The 17,657-nt window shown below is 40.2% G+C and overlaps 1 protein-coding gene across 1 annotated transcript in view; it reads right to left on the reverse strand.

Moving 5' to 3' along the window:
• Positions 1-17,256, reverse strand: part of ANGPT1 (angiopoietin 1) — a gene marked incomplete at its 3' end in the record, with an annotated part of 125,940 nt that extends 108,684 nt beyond the window's left edge. Inside the window, exon 1 of the mRNA XM_083361242.1 lies at positions 16,775-17,256. Coding sequence (XP_083217368.1) covers positions 16,775-17,071 — 297 coding nt within the window. The 5' untranslated portion in view covers positions 17,072-17,256. The remainder of the gene's footprint in view (positions 1-16,774) is intronic.
• Positions 17,257-17,657: the final 401 nt, after the last annotated feature.

The following is a 17,657-nucleotide window of genomic DNA, read 5'->3' on the forward strand; positions in this document are numbered from 1 at the left end:
TCATAGCATACTAAAGTGTAAATGCATACATACACACAAGCATAAACACACCCACCCACACACGCCAAAGTTCTCAAAAATAGGAATTCTGTTAGACATGCTGAAATCTTCCCATAGCAGGAGTGAATTATAGGACAGGATTTAAAACCACCCAGGCATTTCCAAAGCTAAGGGAATCTAGCCTATAATTAACAGTGAATAAAAATAGGATCAGTTTACATAGTTTTCAATGTTCTATCAAATTAATGTATTGCTTAGTGGACCAAGAAGGTTAGGAGGTTTACTCAAATTCATCTAATTTTGTTCAGAGGAAGGGAGCCGTGATCTCTCTGATAATTTTGGTTTACAAACCTATCCTTCTTTACTAGTGACAATGCTGTCTGGAACTGATAGAACTTGGAATCCAGGAGACTCTGGTGGGTCATATGTTAACAATTTGTATATTTCGAACCCAATCTTTCTTATTGCACTCTATGTGAGAATTGGGGAGAAAATACACTTCAACCTTTCACAATCAATTTGCATGAAATAATGCAGAAAAGTTGTTTAACCCACCCACACAAAGTTTTTATGATATGCAAAGGTAATCATGATTGATAATCCTGGATAATTCACTTTTTACTTGCAATATATCAGAGAAATCGTCAATGTAGTTTCTTTGTCTTTTTCTTTTTAATTGCTATAAAGGATAAAAAGTTGTAATGCTAAATTTCTCTAACTATGATCCATCTGTTCTCACCCTTATCCTCAGCCAGGAGCATCATTGCTTCCTCCTGAAAGTTCCCGGAATAATAGATATTGTAAATATTATAGAGCTATGACTGTTGTAATGGTCACCATTTATGATGATTGTAAAAGAGGACTAGATGACATTTCCTAGTGGAAATTCCTTCCCACCAAGTTTCCATCTAGTGTGCTATTCCCTATTTCCTACCCACAAATCAGAAAGTGAATTCTGTCTGTTTAGGAGAACAGCCATACATTCAAACAGCCTCTGTAATTTTTTTTATTATTCATTCATTCATTCATTCATTCATTCATTCATTCATTCATTCATTTAAACAAAGAACTAGAATTCGAGTATTTTCTTAAAAGTTATAACCAAAAATACAGGAATCATAGATAATATTATTAATGATTAACAGTGTTGGTTATTATTAATGTTATCATTATATAGTTGTGTATTATTACATAAAGTATCTAATTACAACTTAGAAGCAAAATTGTTTTTTCAACAACTTTTCCCAAAAGTAGTATGTATATGATGTTCATGGCCACTACCTCAAAATCTAGATTACAGCAGCCCTACAGACCACAAAATTAGCAAGAGGATATGGTTGCTGGAACTAGACTTGTTCTTTGTGCCAAAATATCTGCTTGCAAAGTATCAGCTTTTTATAGGATGGAATCAATGTTTTAGCAGAAGTGGCTTTCGTCTACCCACACAGAATCCAAACTAATCAGGATTAAAACAAAAACTGTTTTTGTTTGTTTTAAGGCAAAGTTTATGTCCTCTGAAATATTGCATCCCATAAATATCTCCCCTTGAAAGGATTACTCTATTTTTTTACCAACATGGTAAGAAACCATGTTCCAAACAGCTGCTTCTTAGATTTGAGCTGAGCAAGGAAGCCTATATAATTGTGTATGTTTAGGAAGATAATTCTCTTACATTGGCTGACAACTTTTGAATATACATCGTAAGCCAACCGAAGGGACCAATTGTCTCTCTGTGGCTTGGAAGGATGATATCTGAAAAGTTATTTAGAATGTAGAATGTTGTTTAGAATATAGAGCTTGAGCAGACATCCCTGGAACTTTTACAGCCATGCAAAATATTTTTCAAAAAGATCAAATATTTCAAAGGACAGATGTTTGTAAGCTTTTTAAAATTTCAAAGCAAAAGGCAGCCCAGCTTTGTGGTTATTTCAAGAACAGATTACCGAGAACTGACTTCTCAGTGTTGATTGCCATTATACCTTATACAATATGGAAGTCCTAGCAAGATCTCAATATGTAATAATTTAAACATCCTTAAGAACATACATTGCTAGATATAGTTTATGTGTTCTTCTTAATATATCTCTTTAAAACCACTCCTATATAACTATTGGAGTTTTAAGAGATTTATATGTAATTTCTAAGACGAAAAACATCTATATTCACGGTTTATAGTTTAACATATTTGTTTCAATGGGCAATTGTAATGAAAAATTCTGAACTGATAGCCTGAAAAATGGCAACAGGTTTCAATAAAAAAAAATACTTGTAGCTCAAGGTTGAACTCTGGAGGTCCTTGATACTTTCAAAGCTTTGTTGTTGTCTTGCAGACATTTCATTACACAAACAGATAACATTGTCAATGCTGGTAATGAAATGTCTGTAATAAATAAGCGTATTAACTGAAAAATGAACAAAACTATTTTGAATCTTAATTATAGTAAAAAAACAAACACCAGTCATCATCAATAATCATAATGGATCTGGAGCAAATAGGGATTCTCTTGGTCACAATATTTTTTATAATACACATATGCTGTTGCCATAAATTATAATCCGTAACTTGATCTGAATGAGGCAAATTGCACTATTTCTTTAAGATTGGAGAGGCAATATGGATTTTTTTTAAAAAAAGTATTTTTGTTGCAGAGAACAAAAAATAGTTGGCTGTACAGAGTTCCATGTGTGCTACAAGCATTGGGTCAAGAAGAAGCCAAAAATTAGGTGTTCCAATGCTCTTACTTCCAGTGGGAATTGCAAGAATCTAAATGCATATACAACTGCAGCTGATTTCTAAACAAAAACCAAATGATACATTTACCCCTTTTTATCCAACTGCTGAAAAAACAAATGCATGCCAGCCAGCTACTTTTTGTTGTTTGGCATCTTACTATGTTTACAGAGGTGATATATTCTAAATAAACTGCATATTTTCTTAGATTAAAATATTGTTAAATCTGTTTCCTGGTTTGTATGAATGTAAAACTGTGGAACTAGTCTAGCTTGGACTGCAAGGCAATCAAACCGGTCAGTCCTAGAGGAGATCAACCCTGACTGCTCTTTAGAAGGCCAGATCCTGAAGCTAAAACTCAAATACTTTGGCCACCTAATGAGAAGGAAGGACTCACTGGAGAAGAGCCTAATGCTGGGAAAGATTGAGAGCAATAGAAGAAGGGGACAACAGAGAATGAGGTGGCTGGATGGAGTCACTGAAGCAGTAGGCGTGAGCTTAAATGGACTCCAGAAGATGGTAGAGGACAGGAAGGCCTGGAGGAACGTTGTCCATAGGGTCGCGATGGGTCGGACACGACTTTGCAACTAACAACAACAACAACAAAACTGTGGACTCAGACAGATTCTTCTACATAATGATTTAAATACAGAGGATCCAATGTTGATAGAGGGGTTCAAAAGAGGTCTCTGAGACCAGTAAGGGGCCAGTAGAAAGACATATTAGCAAAGCACTGATGAAGGAAAAAGTGGATGGTCATTATGATATGGATCTTCTTCAAATCCTAGGAAACATTTGGAGAGACTAAAGAATACTGTGGATTTAAAAAGATTTGAGTTTTCCTTTTCACTTATGAAAAAGCCTTTTCACATAACATCCATGAGTATACATCCATGTGTTTCAATTGCTGCCCAAACTCTTGGTTGTTTACCAACAGTTTCCATGTTGGATGCCCCAAGACTCAATGTGGGCATTTTGAATTATCTCTGTGGGTTCCTGGTATTTGAAGAAATAAAGCCTTTAATAACTTTCAACCACTTGAATGGAAGATAAATTATTTAATGTTAAAAGCAGCCAACTATTTTATTTGGAAGACCAACTGCATTGATTTTGGAGTAGGGAAAATGCTTATTCTATAATTGCAATCATTGACAACTTGACTCTCTTCTTGGCTAAGTATTTCAAGGCATTGGGGGAAATCTAATTCCTTACCTCTTCATAATGACAGTTTCACCACGGGGACATTTTTTCTAAGCCAGGAGACAATAATGCTTTGCTTTGCTTTTTTTTTTAAAGCTCAGTGAAACAGTTTGTGCTTTTCTGTACAGAAGCAGCCAGTTCCCCTCCTAACATCAATTCAAACTAAGTAACAGTCACTGACATTTAAGGACTTTATTAGAAAACTAGGAATAATAATATAAATCAAAAGATCCAGTAACAGAGAAAGTAGGCCAATAATCTCATTAGGGTAAAATATTCCTGTATACTAATGAGAACAGAATAGAAATGAGAGGAAAAGGCATAATTCTGCATAACCTATTTTTTTCTTAAATTTTGCACGCTCCAGTTAACATTCACACGGACATTTATAGCACACAAATATATAAGAAGGGTTTGTGCAAAAAAAGAGATGGCCAGAAAAATAACACATCAAATACTTTTTTTAGAAAACCTTGCTTGCAAAAGAAATATATACTATGCAAACTAACTCAGAGAATAAAGCCTGTTAGCAGAAATGCACATAGTACTGCCAGTGATCTTTTTTCTATCCAATTTTGCCTTTAAACAAACAAATAAAACATTGAAACTGACATGGAGAGGACTAAATCAAAAGTTTATGATCTGATTATGAAAGAAACCAAAATGGATAGATGCCTCTATTCATAGAACTGAATCAAGAAAGCTTAAAGAATTTATCAGTACTGGAGAGCCAAAATGAATGACCCAAACTCTTTAGCAATTCATGATCTAGGGACCTCAAGCGGACAGTAGAGTGTAGTTGGAAAGTTGAGAATTTACTTCAATGTCTATCAGTCTGCCTGATGTCTATCTATGTTGCTGACTGGATGCTCCCCAAGTCATTTCTTTTGTGCAATGGGAGGTTATACAAATTGGGTAAATAAATAAATAAATGATGTGCTATTATTCTACTTCCTTTGCTTTTTTCCCCCCAAGCATACACATTTGAAGCATATGTTCTTGGTTTTGATAATGGCAAATATCTGTAGCTAGGGTGTTGGATGAGAATACAGGTTCGTTCTCTGAACTTGTGGTTTGGTTTCTGAATGTTTCATTGCCAAGCTAGGTAATGTCTTCAGCAGAATTTAGGGGATGTCAGTGTTGGTGTTCTTCTGTTTATAAGAGTTTCGTGTGGTCAGTGGGTTCTGTGATGGGAAGGTCATGTCAGGTCAAGATCATGTCAGGTGAGGGTCTTGTGATAGATCTTGTGTTGGGTCTTGTAATGGGTCAGGTGTGGGTGGCATCAAGGGAAGATCTTGTCATCAGTCAGGTGCAAGACACTGTTATGTTTGCTGGGTAGGAATCAATAGGGACAGTTGCTATTGTATCAGCCTCCCTACTGCATAGCAACTTCCCTGCCAAAGTTCCTCTCTTTCCCATCTGGAGGATGAGAGGAATTGTATGAGGAGAACCTGCTTCAGCTCAACTCTAGTAGATCTAGGTTTCAGTCCCTGGTTCTGGTGATTCTTCATCTTTTGTTCTGGATATGGTAGTGCTACTCCAAACAGAACTAGTGCTCAATTTGGGGGTCCTTCTGGATTCATGGCTCCTATTTGAGGATCAGATGGCAACTCTTTGGAAGTTCTTCTGACAGTCACTCATGCCTTAGTCACCTCCTGATGTACTACTGCAATGTACCCAACATGGACCTGCCTTTAAACAGAATTAGCAGATTATAACTGTTTAAAAATGCAGTAGTGTGGGCAGTTATGAGCAGTCTTGCTGTGCACACATTATGCCTCTGCTTGTGAGCTGCATGGGCTATCAATACCTTCCAAAGTACAATTAAAAGTGCTGGTGGTCACCTTTAAAGTCTGTTATAGAATAAAGCCTGGTTATTTGCAGACTTCCTCTTCCAACCCATTAGATTCCACAGAAAAACAATCATGTCACAGGCCCTGTCCATTCAAGAAAGTCAACTGATGTGAACTAGGAAGACAGGTTCCACTTGCCATGTGGAACACTATCCCCCCAGAAGCTGAGATTGGCTACAAGCCTGTTGGCTTTCCCCAACATGGCTGAAGACATGGCTGTGTTCCCAGACGTGGAGGTCAGATCGTCAAGTTCAGCTTGTGAGATGATTATATTAATTGTACTTTGATTGCTTTTTAACCCTGGCTAGATCTATTTTATTTCCACTTGGTTGTGTTTTTATTTATTTATTTATTTATTTATTTATTTATTTATTTATTTATTTATTTATTTATTTATTTATTTTATTACATTTATATACCACCCTTTCCCGAAGGACTGTTGTTAACTGTGCAAAGCCACCAGGAAGGGATGGGCAGCCACATAAATGTAATTAAGGAAACAAATAAATCTTCATTTCTGTTATAGTTATGGAGCCTTAAACTAATACCAGTTTTCCAATTTGTTTATTTGTTTGTTTATATTTCGTGTTTCTAGACCACTCATCTCCCCCAGGGAAGAATTTGGGATAGTGCACAGTATAATATCAGCATATAAAACATATAAAATTAGAATGAAAATATTAAAGTTGTCCCACCTGTACAATCTTTCAAATTTTCAGTACGAGGTCTATCTGTGCTAACCCTCAATAGCTTCTTTATTATATTGTATTATTGTATTATTATTTATTTTTATTTTAATCCCATTTATATCCCGCCCTTCTCCGAAGACTCAAGGCGGCTTACAATGAAGCAATAGCCTTCATTCTATGTATATGCCTGCTTATTAGGGCTTTTGCCCCCCCCCCAATGGCATTATTACAAAGTCAGCTTATTGCCCCCAACAATCTGGGTCCTCATTTTACCTACCTCAGAAGGATGGAAGGCTGAGTCAACCTTGAGCCTGGTGGGATGCGAACCTGCACTAATTGCAGGCAGCTGGTGTTACTTAAGGAGGCATTAGCCCACTGCTCCACCAAGGCTGTATTACCACTATGTAACACATAGAGACTCTTCTCAAGAATGCAGCAGACACAAATAACATATGGCATAAAATGTGAGTGTGTGTGTGTGTGTGTTTAAGGGTGATAATGCTCATTATATTTGAAAGTGTAAGTATCAGCTGTTGTACTCATACGTTTGGAACAAATGTGATTATTTTAAAAATACCCAAAAGTGTATATTGCCCCATCAGACAAAAAACCTTGTGAAAGTTATTTTAGGGTCCTTATTACTTAGGAAAGAATCATCTATTATTTAAGAAAATAACCTATTACTTACCTTTCTATTACTTAGCAAAGATTTTTTGATGCTCAGGATACCTTTTCTTAGCACAGGCAATCATTCTGATTTTAGAGCAGGAGGGCAAATGCTTATTCTGATAGGGTTGCATGTGAAGAAAAATCTGGTCATAAAGCAGTCATACTGAAGAAAGGATAATACCTCCAGAGATGTAACAGAGACAGCATGGTGGAAAAAGCTCTCACAATCTTAAAGTAGTGATATTGCTGTAGAAGATTTGTTAGGTCAAGATTAGAAAAGAATGTAAAAGTTATAATGCTCACTTCGTATCTGAGCTGGAGGCTCACTTAATCAAGCCACACTGACAGAGAATTAAGGCAAGTGGGTGAATTAGGCTGGGATGCTTACTGAAAATTTCTGTAGCTAGTAGTTTTGCATAATTCAGATAGGAACGTTACCTCCATTGTATATGTATGCGAAATATTAACTCCCTCAACCTTTGTTCAGATCTTTTAGCTGCATTCAGAATTATTGTTCACAAACTAACGATAGATTAATTCTACATAGCAGCAAATTGTTCTTTTCCTTAAACATTTAAGAACTCCACATCATGGCTGTGCCAAGAACACTATGAAGTACATGGTTGAGTCATGTCACCAAAAACTAAAGGATGAGTGAAGGAAAGGCAGAAGTTCATAGAGCAAGAGGTGAAGAGGCTGATTCACAATATGCTCTGCATCACTAGAAATGAAATGAAGCCTGTAAAATATTTCTCATTAGAAAAGATTGTTCTCCAGTGCCTTAAAAAATAGGAAGGGTTTTCTCTGGGAAATTACTAGTATCCATAGGGATAAGCATCAACATGACAAAATGAAGGCCATGACCCATGATCAAAAACAAAACATTTGCTTTTGCAATGTGCATTATGAATATGTTTTGTCATTTACTTCACTTTACCATTGTATGGACTGTGCTGGCACCTTAGAACATCAGGACCATCCTGGGAATACTTGGCAACATTACAATACTCTAGCCTTCTATCTTGTAATGGAGAAGTTTACTGCCACTCTTTCTCTCCAGCTCTTTGTCCTGGAGGATTGGTAAACAAAATGAGAGAATTGTTGGAATTGTGGGGTGATTAGTTTATCCAAGACTGGGCCCATCTTAAGCTAAATCTAACTCCTTTAACTAACTGGGTCAGTGATCACTTTTTGAAGTCCCTACCACAGAACCACTAATGTGTTGTGGGAATAGGACCACTATTTCTTGAAGGGTATTTAAAGGATAACATAGGGAATTTACTATATTGCAACCTCTTTAGTTGAAAGTGGCATATGAAAGGGACAGGCAGACAGACAGACAGGCAAGATAAATAGTCAGGTGTGATAAGAAAAGATGTCCACATGCAAAAACAAATTACGTTTATGTATTGATGTTCTAAGGGCAGAGTGGCACTATAGGAAATTGGTGGTAGGGCAGTGCATGAAAGAAAGGTCAGATTGCCAAGATTCACAATGTTACAAAGTGCTGTAACTGCATAACACAATTAAATGTCTTAAAAATCTAAAACCAATTTGTGTTCACATGATATATGTCACAAAGCACTGTAATTTTGCATAACATGATTAAATGTCTTAAAAGTCTGAACCCAATTTTGTGTTCACAAAATATAATGAGCTATAAACTAGCTCTACAATGAATTTCATATAGTGTAACAATATGAAAACAAAACTAAGGTAAAGCTGAGTTTGTATATGGGACCACTAGACCTTTAACTGACTAAGCTTGGTCAGTTGTATTCTATGATTCACATAGGACTGCATTTTCCTCCCCAATCATAACAGCACTGACCTACCATCTTCCTTATTAAATATCCTTAGCAGATTCAGTAAAAAAAAATAATGTAAGGGCAGAATCACAACTGAATATGATACTGTGTGTATATGGGTTTTTTTTAATGTCCAGGTAATCAAGGAAGATTTCTTTACTTTTGCACAGGGATGTCACCAAATTTAAAATGTGGGGAGAAAAATCAATCAAGGGTCAGAGTGCAATAATAATACTGTAACTTATAACATCTTCAAATAGCACTGGGATATACTCCTGTCTGCAACCCTGAAGAGCCACTGCTGGTTTGTGCAGATGGGAGGTAGAAAACCTGTTGCCCTCCAGATGTTTTGGATCACAGCTCCCATTCACTATAATCAACACAGACATTAATCAGGGGATATGAAAGTAGTCCAAAACTTCCATAGGAAATTATGTATCCTATCCAATTGTAGAGAATTATGATTTTTATATCCCTCATTTCCTTATTTTAAACTATCCATTTTTCATTTTGGTATAACTCAATTGATATCTAGGTTTTATGTGCACTAACTAAAACACCCATCTCTCAAATTAGATCTTTCCAAATATGTTGGACTTCAACTCATATAACTCCCATCCAGCAGAGGACACATGAGAATTGATATTGTCACATCTGGAAGGCACCAGGATAGTTCTGCATAGGCAGAACTAAATGGACACTATACAAACATCTGCACAGTTGTGAAGCTATTTATCAGGCTGCATTGGTACCATACATTTGGGTTAGTTCAGCATGGGAAAAAGATGCTGAATTATTGCCAAGCTAAAAATTTTCAGACAGTTCTTCTTTGACAAAGTTTAAACACTGAAATTACAACCTAAGCATTTCAGTACTGTGCAACAGCCAGTTATTGCAAGGAATAAAAAAACAGCATGTGGTCTGTTTAATGCTGTTAGAACAAACATGGCAGATATGAAACCCAGGGTTAAACAGTGAAGTAAGTTATCCTTGTTAAAATAAATACTTTGAAGAAAAGCTGTAAATATGTTTACCAAGAACCTTCTAGTAGTTTTGGCAAAAGGAGTTGATGGTTGCTAAACGGAATTGTCTTGCTGCCAATCATATCAACATTAATAATGGGATATGCAAATTTCACTGGATAAATACTAGTACATAATTGCTTACAGTCAGATGAGGAAATTTTCAGTTTGATTTGAATTGACAGCTTAGTGTAAGAAGAGTTTTCAAATATTTATTTTTTTCCGAACATTGGAACTTTTTTTAAAAGAAAGATTAAGATAAATTCCTTCTAGATTAGCTAAACTAAGACCCTTACAATGCCAGTTTGCCAATTAAACATGTTTCAGTTTCAGTCCTCTTTCCAAAGTGTAAAGATTGTGCTTTGTGTGTGTGTGAGTGTATGTGTTTATTTCTGACATGTTCTGATATTAAACAGTTTTAATGAATGTGATATATTACAGTAGGGGTGTCATCTGGCATACATTACGGAAACCTGGTTGGGCTCAGAGGGAGGGGTCCCTCTGACCGAATTATGCCCCCCAGGTTTCTGTGTGCTACACCGGCCAGGGGCTCAGGGTAGGAGTGGTGGGGTGGTGGTTATTTGGGAGACTTTATGTCCACAGGAGACCACCATTGTCCAAATAGGCGGGAGTGAGTCCCTCCTCCTGAGATGCAGCTCTTGGGTTCAGATGAGCTTGTTGCTCACATACCTGGCACCCAGCTGCATGGCAACAGCCCTGCCTGGGATGCTCAACACCCTCTCAGGATTGGCGGTGGAGTTCCCCAGGCTTATAGTTCTGGGTGACCTCAACCTGCCTGCCCTGGGAGGGTCATCAGAGTTAGCTCGGGAGTTCATGGCTTCCATGATGGCCATGAACCTGACCCAAGTAATTCATGGCCCGACTCATGTGGGGGGTCACACTCTCGACCTGGTGTTTTTATCTGGACAGTGGTTGAATGATCTGGGAGGGGGTTTGCCACCTATTGTCCCCCTATCATGGTCCGATCATCATCTCCTGTGACTGGTCTTCCATTATGCTACCCCCCACTGCTGGGCGGTGGAACCGACCAGATGGTTCTGCCCCAGGTGCCTAATGGACCCAGAATGGTTCCAAATGGCACTTGGGTCTATACCCATTGCCCTCACTCACAACCCGGCCAGTGCCTTGGTGGATGCCTGAGAAAAGGCAGCCGCTGAAGCACTCGACCGTGTTGTACCCTTGCAACCCCTGACTCGTCGCAGATCCCACTGGGCTCCATGGTTTTCTGTGGAGCTCCGGGGGATGAAGCATCGGAGACGGGGTCTAGAGAGTGGTTGGAGGTCCAGCCAATCCGAATCTGACCGATTGCAGCTAAGAACCTTTATAAGGTCTTATCTTGCAGCGATGAGGACGGTGAAGGCTAACTACTTCGCTGCCCTCATTGCGTCCGCAGATAATCGCCCGGCCGCCCTGTTTAGGGTAACTCGCTCCCTTCTTAACCAGGAAGTGAGGGAGGACCCCTTACAGGGACAGGCCAAGGAGTTTAGTCATCATCTGATGGACAAAATCGCTCAGATCCGGGCCGGCTTAGACTCTGACTGTTCGGAATCTGACGTGGAGGAATCGCACAGTCTTGAGAATGTTATCTGGACTGACTTTGATCCTGTTTCCCCTGATGATGTGGACAGGATTATGGGGAGGCTGAGCTCCACCACCTGTTTGTTGGACCCATGCCCCTCCTGGCTGGTTTATGCGGCTCGGGAAGAGACATGAGGCTGGTTCCAGGCAGTAATAACTCCTTCCTTGAAGGAGGCGGTGGTGAGACCCCTCCTCAAGAAGCCTGCCCTGGACCCGGCTGTTTTAAATAACTATCGTCCGGTCTCCAACCTTCGCTTTCTGGCAAAGGTTGTTGAGAGTGTGGTGGCGCATCAGCTTCCTCTGTTCCTGGAGGAAATTGATTATCTCGACCCGTACCAAGCGGGTTTCAGACCCGGTCACAGCACGGAGACGGCATTAGTCACGCTGGTGAATGATGTCTGGTGGGCTCGGGACAGGGGTTGTTTCTCTGTCCTAGTCCTATTAGACCTCTCAGCGGCTTTTGATACCATCGACCATGGTATCCTACTGCGGCGTCTCAGGGGGTTGGGAGTGGGAGGCACCATTTTACGGTGGTTCTCCTCCTACCTCTTGGGTCGCTCGCAGTCGGTATTGACGGGAGGGCAGAGATCTGCCCTGAGGCCTATTGTTTATGGAGTTCCTCAGGGGTTGGTTCTGTCTCCCCTCCTGTTCAATATCTATATGAAGCCACTGGGCGAGATCATTCATGGTTTCGGGGTGGGGTATCATCAGTATGCTGATGATACCCAACTTTTTCTCTCCACCCCGAACTAACCCAGTGATGCCCTCGCCGTGATGTCCCGTTGCCTGGAGACGGTCCAGGTCTGGATGGGGAGAAACAGGCTTCGTCTCAATCCTGCCAAGACTGAGTGGCTGTGTATACCAGCATCTCGGGTTAACCAGACTATTCCATCTTTAATGATGGGGGGTGAGGTGTTACCCCCCATTGATAGGGCTTGCAACTTGGGCGTTCTCCTGGATTCACAGCTCAATTTTGAAGACCACGTAGGATCCGTCACCAGAGGGGCTTCTGCCCAGGTTTGCCTGGTGTGCCAGTTGTGGCCCTAATCTGGACGGAGATGCCCTACGCACAGTCACCCATGCGCTCATGACCTCGCGGTTAGACTACTGCAACGCTCTCTATATGGGGCTGCCCTCGAGGACCACTCGGAGGCTTCAGCTGGTGCAGAATGCTGCTGCATGAGTTGTGATGGGGGTTTCCCAATACTCTCATGTAACACCTCTACTCCACGAGCTGCATTGGCTTCCGGTTGCCCTTCGGGTAAGATTCAAGGTGCTGGTGATGACCTATAAAGCCCTAAATGGCTTGGGTCCAGGATATTTGAGGGAACACCTACTGCCGGCATCAAGTTCCCTTCGTCCTGTGTGCTCCCACATGGAGGGCCTTCTCAGGGTGCCGGTGGTAAAAGACTGCCGGCGGATAACACCAAGGGGGAGGGCCTTCTCAGTAGGTGCGCCTGCCCTTTGGAACCAGCTGCCCATGGAGCTTAGGACTGCCCCCGACCTTCGGTCATTCCACCAGGACCTGAAGACCTGGCTCTTTGAGCTTTCTGGCCAAGGCTGAGAGTTTTAAATGGGGTTTTATATTTTTTTCAGGGATCAAATTTAATTATTTTTAACTGTTTTTAACTCTTGTATTGTATTAACGTTTTTTAAATACTTTGTAAACTGCCCTGAGTCCTACAGGAAAAGGGCGGTATATAAATTCAATTCAATAAACTTAAACTGCTGGCGTGTGGGATGGATGCCTCATGCAGAAGCCACACCCACCCCAAATCCAGCAAGGGGAAAAAGTCACATGTCACGACATGTCATGTGACATGGTAAGTTTGACACTGCTGTATTACCCCTCAAAAACACAAATAGACACAAGTACTGTTCAATGCTGCATATGTGTGTGATATATATCAATTGAGGTCTTGGATCGCAGCCACAGAAGCAGCAATGTTTCTAATTTACTCATCTGAAGAACTGTATTTTCAGATAGCTCATTGCTAGAAATGACAGCTTTAAAAAGTCATTAATGAATTTAGATCTGCACTTCAATGCATTTCATTGCTATTAAAATTACTGTCCCAATGTCCTGTATTGATAGCAACAATGGAACAAATAGAATAAACCAAAGTAATAATAAAAAATAACAACAATAATAATAATAAGTTAAAAGGTACCTTGGAGGTCATCTAGTCCAACACCCTGCTCAGGCAGGAAACCCTATACCAGGGATTTCAAACTTGCAATGTCACATGACATGTCGCGATGTATCTCAACTTTTTTTCCATTGCTGGCAATAGGGTAGCCACGGTTTCACCATGATGCATCCGGCCCGCGGGCCAGCAGTTTGACACCCCTGCCCTATACCATTTCAGACAAATGGCTGTCCAGTCTCTTCTTAAAAACTTCCATTGTTGGAGCATTCACAACTTCTGGAGGCAGGTTGTTCCAATGATTAATTGTTCTCACTGTCAGGAAATTTCTCCTTAGTTCTAGGTTGCTTCTCTCTTTGGTTAGTTTCCATCCATTGCTTCTTGTCCTTTGGAGAATAGCTGGTGCTTTGGAGAATAACTAAACTCCCTCTTCTTTGTGGCAACCACTTTGGCAGCTGAAGGCCACAGAGACACCTGCAATACTTTTTCAGACTTCCAAACCTACGTATCTTCATAGTTTCTGAAAGATGTCAGCTACATTCCTGCGATTTTAATGTGGAAATCACACACAAACACAGAGTATATGGCCAAAAGGAAATTTAACTTAATTTGAAATAAAAGGAAAAACCCCCCCACACTTAATCCCCCAAACCAAGGAAAACAGTCAGAAATAGCCTAGTTTGCCGATGCCTGTAGCTATCACATCTGTAAAATGTTAAGTTGGACCCTGGGCATCAAAATTTTTATCTCCCCTGGCCTATGCAGAAACTGTTATAAAGTAGTCAGAGAGTCTGATAGGAATGACTCATGCTTTATTCTATGCAATAGTACTGCGGAAAGATATGTGATGTTTATCCACCTGCTCAACATTTTTAAGGGAACTCAAGGGAAACTTCCCCCCCACACACACTTTCTAAATTTGGAGAGCCACTGAAGAATGCAAGTTTTGGAGATACTGTTTTGCTGCTAAGTATCTGTTCATCACCTACTTTCTTTTAAAACATGATGGTCAGCTGCAAATCAAACGATTCCACTGCTCTCCAAAGACTTTTCTGTTTGCAAAGTTCAGAGGCAAAAGAGTGAGCTTAGTTCAGTCCCTAGTGGTCAACTGCAGAACACAAACAATTTCCTAGACCTGATTTTGCAGGACAGATCTAGCATCAACTTCAGAGGAATCTTCTGCCTTGCAGAAAGGTTTGTGCAAACAGCTGCCAATGAATGAATGAATGAGTAGACTGCATCACATTTCAAAGTCTCATCCTTTACATGAAAGCCTCCTCTTGCTAAACTCAGATGTGTAGTTTCAAGATGCAGTCCTCTATACATATTGAATTAGGAGTCACTCTTGTTGACTTCTGTGGGAATAATTCCCTCTTATGACTAGACAGAGATAATGCAGCCCATTAGATAAGAACCCATCTCATGAAAACAGGAGAAATGGAAGGTTTCCACCAGCAATTCTTGCAACTGCTACTATACATGGAAATGAACCAAGCCACCTGACAGCTTTTCAAAAACAAAAGATCTTTGACAAATCTATCTTAATAGCTGAGGTGGGATTCAGATGTTCACACCACTTCAGCAGAACTGGTAACTCATTTTTTGTTGCCCAGGCCCAGAATGGACTTCCGGAAGCGGCATCCACACAGAGAACCGGTTGTTCACATATTTGAATCCCACCACTGCTCTAAAGCACATGTTGTCATTTTCAAATGCTTGACGGTTTGACTAGTCCTAGGGGATGCAGGCTTTCTCTCTGTGGCTTCACTTGGCAGGACAAGAAGAAGTGAATGCAAATTGGTGGGACCAGATTTTGATTAAAAGTTTGGAATGAGAAATTTTACAGGGTGACACAGACTGCACAGGCAGCTGGAGGCTTTCAAACAGAGCTAGAGAGCCTTCTTTCAGGGAGGTCCTTGTATGAGCAATGGGCTGGACTGGATGACTTCCAACCCACTTCCAATGCTAGCATTCTACGATAGATTAAGTAAATAGTTACATGTTTGCCTTCTAAGAATGAAATTCTATGTGGTCTTCTCTAGGGGTAAATCCTATAAACACTTTTGGAACCCATTCCTAAGAAAGCATCCTGAACATATAGTGCTGCACATGCTTATTTTTTTAACATTTATTTCGGGTTTCAGTGAACACATGATGCATCACTTTGAGGAGTGGGATAATTAATGAATGAAGAGTGTGTGGAACGCACAACGCTGAGGAAATGTCTCAGTGTTCATTTAGTTTCTTAGAACTGCCAGAGTGATTGCAAACCACTTACAATGGGTCAGCCACAAGCATGGTTCAAAATATGAGCAGTTCTTAAGATGGGGATTAATTATCATTTCTCCTGAGTTAAAACAAAATGCTCCTGATTTCTCTATAGTTGTACACAGATAGGCATGGCACTTTGTTTTAGCCAAGCATTTCTACCGAAATACACATCTAACATTGCTAACGCACAGCACGTTTTTGCTCAAATGAATCCAGAAATTATGAGAGGAGTCCAACAGCTCATCTCTATGGTACAATGCATTAAACAGTTAATTTTACTTAAAACCATTCATTACTGAGCCAGCACAGTGTCAAAGGTTGCTTCAGTGATAATGGTGTCTGCTAATCTTTAATGTTTGTTGTCCCATGCAAGTAGCTTTGTTTTTAATTTATTTTTAAAAAAATCTTTATAACAAGAGCCTACAGACAAACAATACTGATCACAGGTATTTTAAATAACATGGAAATCATTCCTAAAACACCTTGTAGAATGCACTTGTTAAACTACTTTTAACAGTCAGCACATCAAGATATCCACCTGGCCATTGATCATTAGCTACCTCGGTTGAATGTCCCTGAACTTCTTTAAATCAGTTTGAAAGGAAAAACCAACAAGCCAACATCTGTCAATCCTTCATCGAACGTTTGTTGCCAGTTATTCACAGTGAACAATTTTCAGGGTGTTCTTTATTGATGAGGGTAGCGAACATAACATCTCCATCGGAATGGTACATCATGCAAAAATCAATGCAGGTGTCTGAACAGTCCCAAACTGAAGGACTTACCTTTTGCAGCCACTGAGTGTAATTTTCCATGACATGCTCCAGCCGTTGCAGTTTCTGGGAGGAGAAATCTGGCTCCATGTGAGGGGCATCCCTTTGTAGTGCATTGGTGTTGTATTGGTCAGAGGAAGTTTCACGACAGTTCCCATCCTGTTCAGGAAGTATGAACGTGTAGGTGCACTGGCCATGCTGAATCCGATTATACCTTCGTGCATTGGACTCCGGAGCTCGCCGTGGACTAGTGCAGCTTATGTGCTTCAGAAGGGAAGCAAGGAACACAAACCACAAGAAAATGGTCATGTTACTAGCCCTCTTCTGCCCTGCTCTTGACACCTTGATCCAAACCTCTTCTCCTCTCCTTTTCCTTCCCTTCCCCCCCCCCTTTTTAAATATTTGCTTTGCTTTTAAGGATTTCTTTAGGGGATAAAAAGATAAGGAAAAGGAAAGAAGGTTCAGAAAATAATAGTGAGCTTTTCTTTGAAAAAAAATTTCTAATTCTCAATGCTTCCTTAGCTAAAGCAGGAGCAATTTATTGCAAAGTAGCAGAGATTTATCATTTCCTCTCCACTTCAGCATGCAGTCCCTTGGACTCAGCTGCCCAGGCATAGCCTGCGAGTCTTTCTTCTACTCTAGCTGCCGCTGAACTGCTATTTTGTCAGAGACCTCAGTGTGTTTTATTAAGGTTGTACATTCAAGCCAAGTTGGAAGCTGGCAGCCTTTCACAAGATGACTTGACAGGAATGTGTGTGTGAGTGTGTCTGGGATGCCTGATCCATTTGGCAAAGAGGGATCATCTTACACGCTGGCTCCAAACATGCCCTGCAACATGTAAGCCTGCTTAGCTCCTCCTGCACACAAGATGACTGAGAGCATTTCCCGAAGCTGA

This window comes from Vipera ursinii, assembly GCF_947247035.1.
Source record: "Vipera ursinii genome assembly, chromosome: 3".
Classification (NCBI taxonomy): domain Eukaryota; kingdom Metazoa; phylum Chordata; class Lepidosauria; order Squamata; family Viperidae; genus Vipera; species Vipera ursinii.